The 18,375-nt window shown below is 35.4% G+C and overlaps 1 protein-coding gene across 8 annotated transcripts in view; it reads right to left on the reverse strand.

Annotated features, from left to right (window-relative positions):
* ARHGAP32 (Rho GTPase activating protein 32) overlaps positions 1–18,375 on the reverse strand; it is a 320,124-nt gene that overhangs the window by 105,303 nt on the left and 196,446 nt on the right. For all 8 annotated transcript variants that reach the window (XM_070272953.1, XM_070272951.1, XM_070272952.1 and 5 more), the window contains one exon: positions 15,330–15,416. In XM_070272953.1, the coding sequence (XP_070129054.1) occupies positions 15,330–15,416 (87 nt within the window). The remainder of the gene's footprint in view (positions 1–15,329; positions 15,417–18,375) is intronic.

Consider the following 18,375-nt stretch of genomic DNA (forward strand, 5'->3'; position numbering starts at 1 on the left):
CAACCTGAATTGGGAACCACTGATCCACAGAATTAAATCCAAACATATGTGCACACATCATGATTTTCATCATCTGGGCCCTGTCTAAATTTACAGTCTGATCGCACTCACTACTCCTCCATGCCCTTTCTTTGCTTCCAGTTATACTCAATTACTTGCATTTATTCAGTTTATGAGATGTATGTTCCTTTTCTTGCCTCCATGATTTTTAAGTGCTGTTCCTTCTCCTATGGAAAGTCATTCTTTTACTCTTTGCTCAAGTAAGCTCCTTTGTTTTCTCAGTTCTACTACTGCCTTTTACCCAAAGATTCCCTGAGAGATCACAGGGGGCTAAATACTTGTTCCTTTGGGATGGCAAAAATAAAAAATAAACAACAAAGTCAGGGGAAAAAAAAAAAGAAAAAATTATCACATAGTTGCAATTATTTTTTACTTCACGTTTAAAATATATTTTAAAACACTTCAAATACCAGAGAAGTACAAAAAATAATTTAACACATACCTATGGTCTCTATCACAGAAATTAAACTTTTATCCCCCTAAAGCTCTGGATGTTTTTCTAAAGAACCAATTACCACAGACATAAAGCCCCATTCTCCCTCACGTTCACCCTTCTAAAGGTAAGGACTGAAGTTGATGTGCATTGTTATCATGCATAAATGCATGTTTTATACCTTTCCTTTATATGCATGTATCCATAAAGAATATATATTATTGTTTTGAATTTGTATATAAATTGTATTATATAATTCACATCCTTTTGGAACTCAGAGTTTCCACTCAACCTCATGTCGAGATTTATCCATGCTGATATACATAGCACTATTATTAGATGAATGCTGAAGTATAATCTACTATAGGAATAAAATCCAGTCTATTTTTCCATTCCCCTGTGGAAGAGAAGTAGGTATTTCACACTTGGTATTACTGCATGCAGTGCTGCAATGAACACATTCATGTCTTGTCCCGCCCTTTTGTGAGAGATTCTCCACAGGACCTACTTGGAAGTGGAAGTGCTAGATCATAATGTATGGCCATCGTTAACTTTATTTCACATTTGCCAAACTGGTCTCCAAAGTGATAATACCAATTTTGTGTGAATTACCTATTCCTACCAGAAATCTGTTCATTTTCTCCATTAAAATAACTTTTTCTTCTTGATTTACAGAAGTTTTTTGTTTGCGTACTTGCTAATGTGTTGGAAAAATCATCTTTTATCATTGACATGTATTGCAAACATCTGCTCCGAGTTTGGGACTTGCCCCTCGATTCACAGCATATTGTCAAAAAGAAGTAACATAAGATTTTATTTCCTTATCTATGGATGTAATCACAGATTAAATAATTTCCTCAAAATCTCACATAGGTATGTGAAAGAATATGGATTAAAATAAGTGTCCAATATAATAAGTTAAATTTCCATCTGGACAAGGTCTTACTGCCATCACCCATAGTATTTTAAATTTATCCATACCTTCATCTGATTGTGGTTTGGCTATAGTGCTTTTTAAAACTGTATTTGAATACCTTTAGATACAGCACAGCAAGGTCTAATTTGCCAAAGTAATTACCATACCCAGCCATTTTCCTTATTTATATTAACTGCCCAGATCCTGAAGATATATAGATTAACCAACTCTTGAAATAAACAGCTAAAACCTTGACTCTAGGATCAGAATGTCCCAATTGTAAATTCTATTGTTTAAGAATTGAACAAAGTAAATTAATATAAAATGCGTACGAGAAGTAGAGTACCAGGTAATAGAAATTGCTCAATACATGCTAGGTATTACTGTTCTTTATTAATTTAGAGAACTTGTTCTAGGCTGAACATGTAAGAACTAGGGAACAATGTTTCCAGACAAAACCCCATGACACTTAGCGGAATAAACGACTGGTCACCAAAAGCTCAGCAACTGAAAAGATAAAAGAACGTTTTTATCAATTCCTTTTAAGTACATCAGGGTTTCAACCAGGGCAGAGTGAATATATCTTTATAGGTCAAAAGTTGTTTTGCACATTGGCTGAATTATCAGATTATCAGTTTTGGAGAGTAAAATCTTAAATTCAGTTATCATTATTTTAAAATAATTTACATGCTCTAGTGACTTTCGTTTGTTTTGTTTTCATGTTCCCTTTCAGAAGAAAATGTAACATTAGGATTTTAAGTCCCTAGTACAAAAGCAGAGCAATCAATCAAGATCAACTCTAAACACACGTATACTCATTCCATTTTATTAGAGGAAAAGACAGAAATGACCTGACGACTTAGTACATTCACATCTATTACTCCATTTGAGCCAACTGACTATGGAAGTGGTTGATATAAAAAAAATGTAATACTGCATCTGCTTGTGCCTGGTGCTTTTAGAACAGAAATTGGCTCTGTTTCGAATCCTTTTCAGTAAGCATTCCTTACAAAATGGAGAATATTCTCACATAATTGTAATATGTTATGGACTGAATGCTTGTGTCTCCTCAAAATTCATATGCAGAAACCCAAACCTCCAATGCGATGGCATTAGGAAGTGGAGTCTTTGGGAAGGCCTTGGGATTAGATGACGTCATGAGGGCGGAGCCCTCCTGAAGGGGATTAATACCCTTATAACAGTCACCAGAGAGCTTGCTTCCCCTTCTCTGCTCTCTGCAATGTGAGGTTACAATGAGAAGTCAGCAATCTGCAACCTGGAAGAGGGCTCCCACCAGAACTTTACCGTTCTGACTTCTTGACCTCAGACTTCCAGCTTCCAGAACTGTGAGAAATAAACTTCTGTTCTTTATAAAGCATCCAGTCTGTGGTATTTTGGTACAGCAGCTCAAACTAAGACATAAGGTAACATTTGATACTTGGAATATCACTTTCCCCTTGGCATACAAAGCAGATTTCTAGACCTACATGACTGTGAAACAGGGAAAGAAGAGAAATGAAAGAAAAAAATGAATGAGGAAAGCGGTAATCAGGAATGCAGGCTTTCAAGTTAGACTGTCCTGGGCTACTTGCTAGTATGTGACCTTAGATAAGTCTTCTAAACCTCAGTTTACTCATCTATAAAATGGGGAGGTTAACAGTCCTGGGGTTGTTGGAAGATTAAATAAAAAAATCCATGTCAGTCACTGAGCACACATCCTGGCTATCATTCATTAAGTATTCACTATCATTAATGATAGTCTTCTCACTGTTACAGCTGTCTGGCACAAAAATACCTTTTGCATGCTATATTAGTCATGTAGCTGTCATTCATGGAGTGTAAGAGGCAAATATTAGTTTGGTTGAAATTGTTAACATGCACTGAAACTACAATGATACCCTCACTAACTTAGATCAATTTTGGAAAAGCAGTTAAAACTTCCAAACTGATAGACTTGGGAAGTTCTAAGATTAGAATACAATAATTGATAACAAGAGTGTAATAACATTTGTACTTAAGTTTATGTTCTAATGTCTTATACTTCTTTAGAATGAATTCCTAAAAAATGTGATATGAATGGAAGCTAAGTGAAGGGCATATGGATCTCTGTACGCTATTTTAGCAAATTTTCTATAGGTCTAAACTTATTTTTAAATAAAAAGTTAAAATACATACATACACAATTCCTAAAAGTGGAATTTTCACTGCTTGGGCCTACTTCACTGCATCCTTCCTAACACTGAAAAAAATCACTTAAAAATTTTCCAGTAGGTGGGGCCGGCCTGGTGGTGCAGCGGTTAAGTGTGCATGTTCCACTTCTCGGCGGCCCGGGATTCACGGGTTCGGATCCCGGGTGTGGAGATGGCACTGCTTCGCAAAAGCCATGCTGGGGTAGGTGTCCCACATATAAAGTAGAGGAAGATGTGCATGGATGTTAGCTCAGGGCCAGTCTTCCTCAGCAAAAAGAGGAGGATTGGCAGTAGTTAGCTCAGGGCTACTATTCCTCAAAAGCAAAAAAAATTTTTCCAGTAGGTGAAAATGGTATTGTCTATCCTTTTATGAATTATCTATTTATATCTTTGCCAATTTTTCTACTAGAATATATCATATACTCCTATCATATCATTTACCAAAACCTAGTAGACTGCATATCTAATCAAACTCTTTGATGGAACTATTAGCCTTCTGAGAGCTATAACATTTTTAGTCAGACAGTTTGTTACACTCAACAAAATTCCTTGAATACATACTGAAGTGATATATTAAATGACTTATGATACTGAGATATTGATTTTTTTTTGCTTAAAAGAAGTCAAAAAGAAGTTGGTTGGTCCTCCTTGCTCAGGATATTCTTCCCAAAGAAGTATTTAAAAAATATTTTTAAAAGGGATTAAAATATACTGTTCTCTGCTTTCTATTTGTTCTGCCAGTTCAACTTTTAGTTCATCTGGCTTTGTCTTATAAAGTACCACATGAAAATGAGAAGCTCTATGAAAACACATTGTTGATTCAGCCACGTTTCAGAACTGATCTTGTCTGTCAGGTTAAAAAGTAATCATCAGACTTCTAATTTCCTGTTTGGTATGCAAGGAGCTTAGAAGTCACCACTCTGTCCTAACAAGTAGAAAGGTGAACAAACTGAAAAATCAACAACTCTTCTTAGATCTATCAGAGAAATGAAAACACAGGGCAAACAGCTGTCCCCAAACAGGAGAGACTGAGAGGTGTATACAGAGAATCACAACTTAGACAAAAATCTGTGGGAACCAGAGCTCAGGAGAAAATCTAGAACAGCAACTGACGAATTGCAGGAGGCTCAGTGTGGATGAGTCTGACAGTCAAAAACTCCATGGGGCACAGTCAGGAGGGGCCCCACACTTTTGTGAGTTTTACCTCCAGAAGTTCAACCAGGTTTTCACAGCAAAAATGAGAGAAAAATCCCCTCATGCTTGTGGCCAGGGGAGGAGAAAAGTAATTATTTCGAAATACACGAGAACACTCTGTTCTCAACAAAGTCTCCCCTCAGGAGAAACTAACCAAAGCCTCACCTACCAGGGTTTTACCAGGGCCTAAGTCACCTTGGGAAGAGAAATACCCAGCTCCAGCTGACTCCAGCCCTCCTGTCTCACTTAAGGCAGGGGAGTGAGGGCTGTGAAGCACCTATGAATTCCAAGCCCAGGGACAGAGCCTCATTAAGACTGAGACCTAGTCATAGGATCTGTTGCTTTTACCTAATACATCATGTCCACCTTTCAACAAGAAATTACAAATCATACTAAAAGACAAAAAACACAATTTGAGAGACTGGACAATCATCAGAAGAAAGTCATATATGGCAGGAATGTTGGAATTATCAAACCAATAAAACAATGAGGAATATGCTAACGGCTTAAATGGAAATAGTAGAGAATATGCAAGAACCAATAGAAACGTAAACAGAGAAATGGAAATTCTAAGAAAGAATTGAAAAGAAATCCTAGAGACCAAAAACACTGTAACAAAAATGAAGAATGCCTTTGACAGGCTTATTAGCAGACTGAACGCAACTGAGGAAAGAATCTCCAAGCTTGAGCATATGACAATAAAAGCTTCCAAAACTAAAAAAGCAAAGAGAAAAAAAACCCCACAGAATATCCAGAAAAAGAGGAACAACCAGAAAAGCTGTAACACACACATAATGAGCCTACCAGAAGGAAAAGGAACAGAAGCAATAATGAATGAAAATTTCTCCAAATCAACGCCAGACACCAAACCACAGACCCAGGAAGCTTATAGAAACCAAGCAGGATAAATGCCAAAATAACTACACCTAGGCATATCATATTCAAACTTCAGAAAAATCAAAGATAAAGAAAATATCCTGAAAGAAGCCACAGGAAAAAAACACTTTACCTATAGAGGAGCAAAGATAGGAATTACATCCAACCTCTCCTCAAAAACCACAGAAGAAGAAGAGAGTAGGGTGAAATATTTAGTGTTGAGAGAAAAAAATCACTAAACTAGAATTCTATACCCTGTAAAATTATCCTTCAAAAGTAAAGGAGAAATAAAGACTTTTCCCGGTGAACAAAAATTGAGAAAATTTGTAGCCACAGACCTGTCTTGCAAGAAATGTTAAAAGAAAGTTCTTCAGAAAGAAAGAAAATGACATAGGTCAGAAACCTAAACCTACATAAAGAAAGGAAGAGTAGTCATGTCTATTACTCCTTCTGAGCCAAATGATTAAGGAAGTGGTCAATATAAAGAAAAAGTAATACTGCATTTGTCAGTGGCTGGTGCTTTTAGAACACATACATACAGAATTAAAGTAAATGGATGGATAAAAATATACAATTCTAACACTAATCAAAAGAAAGTGGGAGTAGTTACACTAATTTCACAGAGAGTCAACTTCAGGCCAAGGAAAGCTGTCAAGGAAGAAGGGTATTACATAATAATAAAGGAGTCAGTTCTCCAAAAAGACATAGCAATCCTTAATGGGTATATGCCTACAACAGAGTGTCAAAACACGTGAGGCAAAAACTGATAGAACTTTGAGGAGAAATAGATGAATCCACCATTACAAACTGGAGACTTCAACATCCCTCTATCAGAAATGGACAGATCCAGTAGGTAGAAAATCAGTAAGGACATATTTGAACTCACCAACACAATCAATCAACTGTATGTAGTGGATATCTAAAGATTACTTCATCCAACAACATTCTTCTTAAGCTCACACAGACCATTCACCAAAACAGACAACATGAGCCATAAAACAAACCTTAACAAATTTAAAATTTAAAACACAATGTCTGCTCTCAGACCACAATGGAATTAAACTAGAAATCAGCAACAAAAAGATAGCAAGACAGTCCTCAAATACTTGAAGATTAAAACAACACACTTCTAAATAACACACATGGATCAAAGAAGAAATCTTATGAGAAATTTAAAATTATATTTAAATAAATAAAAATTAAAACAATGTTATCAAAATCTGTGGGATGCAGCAAAAGCAATGTTTAGAAGGATATTGATAGTATTGAAGGCATATATTAGAAAAGAAGGAAGATCTAAACTCAAAACTCAATCATCTAAAATTCCCCCTTAGGAAAACACCAAAATAGAGAGAAGAAAAGAAACAATAAAAATTATAGCAGTAATCAATGAACTTGAAATAGAAAATTAATAGAGAAAATCAACGAAACTAAAAGCTGGTTCTTTGAAAAGATCAATAACACTGATAAATCTCTAGTCAGGCTTAGTTAAAAAAAAAAAGGAACATCACAACAGATCCTATGAACATTAAAAGGATAATAAAGGAATACTATAAACAACTTTATGCCCCCAAACTTGATACCTTAGATGAAATGGACCAATTCCTTGAAAGATACAATCTCCCAAAACTCACACAAGAAGAAATAGTCTGAATAGGCCTATATCTATTAAAGGAATCGAATCAATTAATAAACTTCTGAAAACAAAGCACCAGCCCCAGATGGGTTCACTGGTGAATTATACCTAACATTTAAGGAAGAAATTATACCAATTCTCTACAACCTCCTTCAGAAGACTGAAGCAGAGGGAATGCTTCCTAACTCATTCTGTGAGGTTAAAATTACCCTAATACCAAAACAAGACAAAGAAATTACAAGAAAGGAAAACCACAGATGAATATCTCTTGTGACTATCAACGCAAAAATTCTCAACAAAATATTAGCTAATCAAATCCAACAATATATAAAATGAATTATAAACCACAATAAAGTGGAATCTATCTTGGGTATGCAAGGCTGGTTCAACATTCTAAAATCAATTAAGGCAATATATCACATCAACAGGCTAAAGAAGAAAAACCACATGACCATATTAATAGATGCAGAAAATTATTTGACAAAATCCAACACTGATTCATGATAAAAACCCTCTGTAAACTAGGAATAGAGGGGAACTTCCTCAACTTGATAAAGAATATATATTTTAAAAAATCTACAGCTAATATCATTGTTAATGGTGAGAAACTCAAAGCTTTCCAAGTAAGATCAGAAACAAGGCAAAGATTTCCCCTCTCACCACTGCTTTTCAACACTGTAGTGGAATTCCTAGCTAATGCAATAAGACAAGAAAGGGAAATAAATGATAAACAGATTGAGAAGGAAGAAACAAAACTGACTTTTATACAGATGACATGATTGTCTACCTAGAAAATGCAAAAGAATAAAAAAACTCCTGGAACTAACAAGTGATTATAGCAAAAAAGCAGGATACAAGATTAATATACAAAAGTCCATTACTTTCCTATGTACCGGCAATGAATATATGGAATTTGAAATTAAAAACACAATACTATTTACATTAACACCTCCAAAAAATGAAATACTTAGGTATAAATCTAACAAAATATGTGCAAGGTCCACACAAAAAATACTATAAAACTCTTGATGAAAGAGATCAAAGAACTAAATAAATGGAGATATACCATGTTCACGGAGACGAAGACTCACTATTGCTAAAATGTCAACTCTTCCCAACTTGACAGATTTACAATGCTATCCCAATCACAATCCCAGCAAGCTATTTTTGTGGATATCAACAAGATGATTCTAAAGTTTATATGGAGAAGCAAAAGATGAAAAAATTGAATTTAGACATAGACCTTACACCTAACTCAAAACTGATCACAAACCTTAATGTAAAATGCAAAATGATAAAACTCCTAGAAGATAACATAAGAGAAAAATATAGGTGACCTTGGGTTTGGTGATGACTTTTTTTAGATATAACACTGGAGGCAGGATCCATGAAAGAAAGAATTGGTAAACTTGACTTCACTGAAATTAAATTTTTATGTTCTGTCAAAAAACACTGTCAAGAGAAAGAAAAGACAAGCCACAGACTTGGAGGAAATACTGGCAAAAGACATATTTGGTAAGGGACTGTTATCCAATATATCAAAGAACTCTTAAAAATCAACAATAAGAAAAGAACTGATTTAAAAATGGGCCAAGGACCTTAACAGATGCCTCAACAAGAAGATATACAGATGACAAATAAGCATATGAAAAGATACTCTGCATCATATGTCATCAGGGAAATGCAAACTTAAAAAATGAGATACCACTATACACCTACTAGAATTGCAAAAATCCAGAACACTGATAACACCAAATGCTGACAAGGACGGAGAGCAACAGGAAGTTTCCTTTACTGCTGGTAGGAATACAAAATGGTACAGACACTTTGAAGTTTCTTACAAAACTAAACATACTTTTACCACAGGATCCAGCAATTACATTCCTTGGTACTTACCCACACAAAAACCTGCACATGAATGTTTACAGTAGGTTTATTCATAACTGCCAAAACTTGAAGCAACCAAGACGTCCTTCAGCTGGTGAATGAATAAACAAACTGTGGTACATCCAGACAATGGAATAATATTCAGCACCAAAAAGAAACAAGCTATCAAGCCATGAAAAGACATGGAGAAAAGTAAAATGCATATTACTAAGTGAAAGAAGCCAACTTGCAAAGGCTACATACTGTATGATTCGAACTATAAAACATTCTGGAAAAGCAAAACAATGGAGATAGTAAAAAGATCAGTGGTTGCCAGGGATTAGGGGAAGTGAGGGATAAAAGAGGATTTTTAGGGCAGTGAAACTATTCTCTGCAATCCTATAATGGTGGATACATATTATTATAAATTAATCCTAACCCACAGAATGTACACCACCATGAGTGAACCCTTGATAACAATGGTATGTTAAAGCAAGCTCATCAATTGTAACAAATGTATCACGATGTTGGCGATGTCCATAGTGGAGGAGGTTGTGTATGTGTGGGGACAGGAGTACACAGGAAGCTTGTATTTTCAACTCAGTTTTGCAGTGAACCTAAAACTGCTCTAAAAAATAAAGTTTATTAATTAAAAAAAAAGTAATTATGTTCTCTTCCATCTAAGTGGTCTTGCTCAAAGAAATAAATATCAACAACCAACCATATAAATGCAAAAGGTTTTCATAGCCTCAGAAAGTAAATACCGGGAATTGGATTTCAAAATTCACTTCTTCATTTATCAGTGAACTGATTTCTTTCAACTTTCTAAAAATCATCTTGTGCCAGCAAAAAGTCTGTTCTTTTATACAGATTTTTATTCAAGAAATTAGTACCTGAACACAATTTGTAAATCATCTAAGACTGAGTTAAATTCACTGAGTAAAATTGTAAAAATAGTCAAATACCTCACATTTTCAGCAGACATGAAAGAACTTTAAATTTCACACGTAAAGAAATAGCCTTAATCATCCAATTTCCAAACAGACTGAATAAAAGTAAATGATCAAAGCATTTCAGAAGTTCAATTATGTTGCACAGAACAAAACAAAAAACTCACTACATACATCTGCTAAATTTTAATTTGTTGCTAATTTCTAACCTTAATAATTACTACTATCAAGTAATTACTGCTATCCAAGGGTAATAAAAATCAACAATTCTTGACAAGTCTGAGAAAGAAATATCCCAGTGTATATAGGATTAAATTTCTAAGACAAAAATTTGTTCTTCTTCCTCGCATTCATTCACCAGACATGTGCTGTGCACCTACAAAGAACCAAGCAGTGGAATAAGCATTAGAGATGTCACAGAGGAAGGACCACCAAACTCTGACTTCTTAGACTTTATTTCTAATGAGGAAAACAAATACTTTTTAAAGTAAATAAATAAAATAATGATAGTTTTGTACTATGGAAAAATAAGCAAGAACCTACTTCAGTTAGGGCAGTCAGGAAAAGCCCTTCTGAGGAGGTGATATCAAAACTGCGTCCTGAAAACTGAGAAGGTGCCAGACACAGCAAGTGCACAGTGTGAACAGTTATGGGCTGAACAGAGTTCAATGCCTTGTTGCAGGAAAGAACTTCAGGTCTTTCAGCAACTGACTGCAAGCTAGTGTGACCAGCGCATGGGAGTGAGAAGACTGTCATGACATGATGGAAGGGGCTGGCAAGCTCCAGATCATGCAGGGTCCTCACTGGCCTTGGTAAGTAGTTTGGGTTTAGTTCTACATACAGTGGAAATCTACTGAAGAGTTTTGACCATGAGAGTAACATGTTTCAATTTACATCTTACATCATTCTGACAGTTTAAATCGTTATAACTGATTACAGGGTGCAAACACAGATGCTACCACAATAGCCCAACAAGAGACAGCAGCTTGGGATAACTTGTTAATAATAGAAAGGGAAAGAGAAAGACAAATTCTAGATCCGTTTACTGTTCTTTCTGAGACGAGCAGTCTTCACCTCCTCCTTCGAAATCCCTTTATTATGGGAAAGTTATCCGCAAAAGAATTAATGCTATGAATTCTCTCTTTAACTGCGTGATGAAGTTCAGTTAAAAAAGAGAGACTTGATTCAAATCTGAGCCTGGCCTTATCCTAAATATAGGACTTTACATAAGTTACTTATACCTATGAGCAGCAGTTGACTCATCTGCAAAATGGGAATAGTAATACCTATATTTTACAGAAGAGTTATGAGGTTTAGAAAGAACGTTTGCAGTCTGCCTGTATATTTCGCTCATACACAGATGCTTTACAAATGTTAATATTCAACTCCACTCCCTTAGTAACAGCATTTTCTAAATGGATTGAGTGGAGGACATATTTAATACCAAGGAATGCATTTCTAATGGTGGAATTTCAAGTATCAGAGTACAGGAGATATTTTGAGGCAGGAAAGCATTCCCCTAAAACCAACTGTTTTTAGGGGGGACATCAAGGAGTCTTCATATTTCTGCAAATATTTATGAAAAACTTGATCTTCAGAAAAAATAAACTACTATATATTGACGAATTCTGGTTAAAATACAAAGTTAATACAATCCAACTTCAATAAGGACCATTAATTCCAACTACTGTAAAGCTCACCACAGGATAATAAAATACTATAAATTTTAATAAAAATTTTATAAAATTTATTATAAAAATACTAAGCATTTTATAATAAAATACTAAGTATTTTATTAAGCAACAATTATTCTTATGCTAACAAAACTACACTTACAGAAAGGAAAGACCAGAACAGGATTTTCATTAGGGCATATATTAGAATAAATTCTTGCAACAGCTAGGTTTAAATTTGCCATTTTAAAATTAACACTTAAAAACTGATGTTTGCTTATTTGCTAAAGAACAATACAATAGAATATAGGATGCTTTTAAGACTCACTATTACTAACTCTACACTTATAAATGCTTTATTCTATGTAGTGAGGTTCAATATAATTAGTGTCAGGGTTTGCTTAATTTTGATCTTTTTAAATTCTTGAATGTTCAACACTTGAGACAGTAAAGATTTTTCCCATATCTACCTTGACATATTCCTGAATTTCCAAGGATTTTTATTAATTTTCATTGATTTCAAACTAAATACATGTTTCTTAAAAAGGAGGGAATATGCAGAGGAAAAATCGTATGATACTCAGAAAAGAAAAAGTATTCCCACTTAAATCAATATCATGAAACAACTTGGAAAGAGTGTTTTTTCATCCACACTAGCTTATGTGTTTCTTTTACATAATACTACTTTTTCAGTTTGTTTACTTAGAGAATAGAATAAAAATATAAGAGAGGGAACATCTGAGGCATCAACATGCCTATACTGGTTAAAATAACTCATTCTAAATAATGATTAGGGAGGGAGGTGAGGGCTCAGATGGCATTAAAGATCTATTCTTCAAAGCAGCCAAGAGAGTTGCTTTCTTCACAGTTCATATTAAGCTGAGACACACCAACATGGCTAAATGAAATCTGTATGACAGAAATCTGTTTCAATTGCTTTGGGGCCTCTGTCTATTGGCCTAGGATTGTACCCAGTCAGCTTAGACTCTCTCTCTCAGACGCTCTTGATTTGAAGCTTCCACTTAAAGTCATATACATACATATATATATATATATATATATATATATATATGTGTGTGTGTGTGTGTGTGTGTGTGTGTGTGTGTGTGCTATCTAGGCCCTGTCCACCAAAGTCTATTAGCAAAGAAACTAGATTGTCAATTTCAGTGCATTTCTATAATTCTTTATTAACATTTGGGATATGCTTTCAGATTTCAGAGTAGCCAACCAACCAAGTATAAATCAAATTAGAAAATGGTGAAGAACAGAAAAAACACCAGACTGAGGTTCAAATCCTGGTATTTCTTTTTGATTTTATGATCTTGGAGAAGTTATGAATATTCTTGAGTCTTAGATTCATCACCTGTAAAAAGGAAAGCAAACTATTTGCCTCAAAGAGCATTGTAAGAACTAAATGATGTACTGCATGTCATAATATCTGTGTATTAGATACATACGTGACCAAAAAATGCCTACTGAATTTGGATCTATTCTGTATGGAAGACATGATTTACATTTCTGGGTTCACAATTTAAAAAGAAATAAAAACTTTAAAGATCAGAGGCAAAGACACAATTAAAAGGTTCAAAGATAGGACGTAAGGAATCAGTATCACTTAACTTACGGAAAGGAAAAAGATCACAGTTGTTTAACTGGCCACTTTCTGAGACAAAAGAACCAGAGAAGAGAGCAGGTTAAGATGAAGAACCAAGAATTTTGGTTAAATAAAAAAAATTTCAAGAGTACATTATTAAAAAATAGAAATCAGCAAAGATATGAAATATATGAATAAATAACTTCTAAAATGGAAAGATTACATCAATGTGTAATGGTGATCTTATCCGAAGACTAAGAAATTTCTCAAATCCATTCTAAACTGTGAATTGCAAGGAGATGTAGGAAAAGCTAGCAATCAAGAAACAAAAGTTCTTAGTTGCCCTTGCTAAGGTTTCATACAGCCACTTCAGTAATTTGGGCTTCAATTTCCTCTTTTGCAAAATTAGAGGCTTTGATTATAGTTACAAAAAAAATATGATTCTAGTTTAATATGGTTTATGGCTCACATATACAGCAAGAATACAGAAGGTAAGCCACAGGAATGCATCAATGATTACTTACAGCGAGGCACAGAAGTCTTACGACATTATTACAATGCAGGAAATAACTACTTTGATATAATAAATACTATACCAAATAGTCTGAAATTTTTTAAGCAGCTTGACAACATATTTACAGCCAGAAAACAGCCTGTCTAGGTCACTAATTCACAGAAGCATAGTCAAATAACAATTACACATTCTACCGTATGGTACCAAAATACCACGCTTACCTTTTGAAGACCATTTTTAAAAACAGCATCAAGTATTTCTGATACTGTGTTTTGCTTATGAGAATAAAAACATTTTCATTGTTGGAAAATATAGAAATTAACGGTACGAAAAAAAGATGCTAAAAAGTATTATGTTGTAGAGGGATTAACAAATACATTACTGGCGTGCCAACCATGTACTCCAGATAAAGAAGATATGTTTTATATTCACCCATTAATAACGGTTCATCAAAAAAGCACTTGATGTTTTCACTTAAAAATTAACTCGCCAAATAGAAGCATTTTATAAAGTCTGAGACTTAGTGACTCAGAGCTGCTCACTTCCTCAAAGGAATCGAGATGACATACAATAAAACGTATGAACAATACATAACTTTGGACATCTAATTTATATACAAGCTAAATTCAATTTCCAATCTCATATTGTGACGCCTATAAATAAAAGCACATAATTTTGAAAGGTTTTCCTTAAGGTCACCAAGGATCTTTTATTGTAGTATGTGACCAGTAGCTGACTCATTTAATCTTATCATCAATAAATAATATATTTCCTTTACTCTTACAGGGGAAATTTTCTTTAAATTTGTAAATTAAAGTCTATAAAACTGATTCTACTAAATTGATTTTTCAACTGCGAGTACATGCAGAAATGTCAATATGACTGGGAGAAAGAATAAAACAAAGCATCTGTGTGTTACCATAATCACTTTTATTCATTCAAAAGTGTCTAAAAGCCTTAAAATCTTTCTCAAAATGCAGAGAGAAAAACATGCAAGTTGCAACCAAAGTGTGCATTCCATATAGTATTTTAAGAACATATTTCTCTTTTTTGAAGGACACCGTCCTTTTCTTTCCCTTTTTTTGGTGAGGAAGATCGTCACTGAGCTAACATCTGTGCTAATCTTCCTCTATTTTGTATGTAGGATGCTGCCACAGCGTGGCTTGATCCACACCTGGGATCGAAACCCGCAATCCCTGGGCTGCTGCAGCAGAGCGCACAAACTTAACCACTGTGCCACTGGGCGAGCCGCCTATTTTCTTAACAATAGTCATTCATATTCCAATTTCACTTCAATATTGTACAAGTATCTTTCTGCGGATTCTACCAGGCAATGTGAGAAATTCATTACAGAAAGAAATTTAATAATCACTCAAAGTAATTCTTATTAAATTTTACGTGAAATGAAGAGTACATCCACAAAATTACCTGACAAGCAATGTGCACGAGGTAGACCAGCTCTTTAGATTCACAGCCATTTTTCATTACTTCATTCTGTTCTTCTGAAAGTGAAAGCTATATCAAAGAAGCAAGCACAGAAGAGAAGGAAAGTCATGACTAATGAACAAGAATAAACTAAGCATTCAGTAATACTTGGACCTTCATATCAACTTAATGTTAAGACATGTCTTTAATAGAACTCTAGTGCTTAAGGCAAATAAAGAATTCAGAATTTAAAAAAAAAAAATGTTTCCAAGAATTGTCTTTGTAGCTTATGTCTTAATTTAGATTACATTACCACAGTAAATAAAATACAATCATTCATGAGCAGGTCACCACTTCCATAACTTATGTAGCACATATGTGAAAGGAAGGCATTAAGGTGGGCACTGAGAGACAGTGTGACAGGTGGTTTAAAAGAGCTCAGGCTCTATTAACTGGCTGCCCAGAAGACAGGTTGGGCCTATAGACACGTTTTATTTCACTCTCACCATGAATTCACAGTGAATTCACACTGAATTTTATTTTCTTTTTATTTGAATCAGCAGCTAACACTTAGGAACTGAGTCATTTCATATGAAAAATACAGATTTCTGCCTTCTTTTGAAAAAATCAGAAAATGGAACCACATTTTCACATGGGCAACAACAGGCTGAAGCTGAGAAGAGACCAAAACCCTTGTGTCAGGCACGTAGTCTCCAAGAGACTTTGCCACAGAACTGATTATATTTTCATGAAGTATCTAGGCTGAATGTTAACTATCATTCATCATGCTGCTTGATTTGTAATTTTTTCTTTCTGGTGAGGAAGACTGGCCCTGAGCTAACATCTGTTGCCAATCTTCCTTTCTTTTTTTTTCCTCCCAAAGCCCCAGTACACAGTTGTATATCCTAGTTGTAAGTTGTTCTAGTTCTTCTAAGTGGGATGCCACCACAGTGTGGCTTGATGAGCATTACATAGATCTGTCCCCAGGATCCGAACTGGCACACCGTAGCCTGCCAAAGCGGAGTGCACAAACTTAACCACTCGGCCACGGGGCCAGCCCTTGTTATTTTTTTTGTAGCCTAATCACTTCTCTCATTTATCTTACAGTCCTGCCCCATACAGGAATGTGAATTTGAAAACTCTGCACCAGAGACAGACAATCTTGAGTTCAAAAGTGTCACTGACTGGCTGTGTAATATTGACCTACCTACTTAATTTCTCATCTGGAAAATGAGGATGATATAATACCTATTTCAACTTTGTGAGAAGTAAATGAGATAATGCATTTAAAGTGTTCACCAAGGTGTCTGGCACTCAGTAAGTACTTAATAAATGTTACCTATCATTACAGTTAATATTATAAGAAATAAAAGGTTAGTGAAGATATAGTCTCCATTTTTGAAACCAGTGTCACTGGAAATATTAGGGGGAAAAAACCCTCCTGGTATTAAGTATGAGAAGTTCACAGGATAACGATCATTCTTACAGTGGCCAAAATAAGCCAGGTTAACTACAAAATCATAGTTTTCAAAAAAAGTGGAAGAATTAACGGTGAAAAGACACCTAAATGAACTAAGTTGCAAAAAGTGATAGGACTTTCATGAGGCAGCAGAGACTCGTGGATGTGCTCAGAGGCCTGACAGAGATGCAGCAGGGTAAAGAATCTGCCATACAGAGTGAGGAGAAACAGCCAAAGCCTGAATGACTGACTGTGGACTGGAGCGATAACTGAAACTGCAAGGAGCACCTGGTAGCAGATAGTCAACACTCACCCACCAACTGATTCCACAAGGATTCCCCAAGTGTATTGGGTCAGTCCACCAAACGCTGGGGAAGAGCAGCTGAACTGAGAGAGATGAACCCAGCAAGTGTGTGGAATCTCCCCAAGCACGAGGCATCTCATCATTGGAGATGGGGAACAGGGCAAGAAAGACCAGAGAGGGCAGAAGAACTGAGAGATATCTGAGGCACTCAAGACATTCAACAACTGAAGGCTGGAGGTGGCACAGAAAAGCTGAGAGAAACCCCAAAGAGGCAACCCAGGACTTCACAGAATTTAAGGCAGCTACACACCAAGATCTGGGGTAGCATAGAGGGAAGATAGGTCTCCTTTGACACAAAAAACTGGAGAAAGGACTACAGAACAAAGAACTAGCAACCACGTGGTAAAGAAGAGATAAAAAAAAGTCTGCATGCTCCCCTCAGTTTAGAAAATAAGTGGTTTAGCATTAAAGCACAAAGAGGTCTTCAGACATCTCACCAATTTTCAGTTTTCCTTGCTGAAAAAAAAACTCCTGAACTTACAGTAAAAATATTCAAAAGTAATGATAAACTAAAGCTTCCACAAAGGCCAGATATATATCAGCTACAGATCAGCTTAACTCAGCCCCCTAATCAAACATGACTAACATAATCTAACAACAATTTAATAGACTGGAAGAAGAAGGAATAAGTCCATCCTGGAGATAAATATTATTTACTTTAGCCTCTATCGTCTTTTATATAACATATTTGGCATAAAAAAATACAGAACACGCATAGAAGCAAGAAATTGCAATCCATGGTGAAGAGAGGAAACAACAAAATAAATCAGACCCAGAAACAGTCCAGATATTGAAATAATAAAAATAAGGTAAATTCACTATAATAGATATTCTAAAATTTAGTTGAAAAGATATATATAAGAACACATGGGAAACTCCAGCAGAGATTGAAACTATAAACATATTCGAAATAAAATGCTAGAAATAAAAAAGATGGTATCAGATATTAACAGAACACTGGACCCAGTAGATGAAAGGACCAGTGAACTAGAAAACAGGTCCATAGAGGGGCCGGCCGGTGGCATAGCAGTTACGTTTGCACGTTCTGCTTTGCTAGCCCGGAGTTCACTGGTTCGGATCCCGGATGCAAAGATGGCACCACTTGGCAAGCCATGCTGTGCCAGGCGTCCCACATATAAAGTAGAGGAAGATGGGCACAGACGTTAGCTCAGGGCCAATCTTCCTCAGCAAAAAGAGGAGGATTGGCAGCAGATGTTAGCTCAGGG

The sequence above is a fragment of the Equus caballus genome, chromosome 7 (genome assembly GCF_041296265.1).
Source record: "Equus caballus isolate H_3958 breed thoroughbred chromosome 7, TB-T2T, whole genome shotgun sequence".
In the NCBI taxonomy this organism is placed as follows: Eukaryota; Metazoa; Chordata; class Mammalia; order Perissodactyla; family Equidae; genus Equus; species Equus caballus.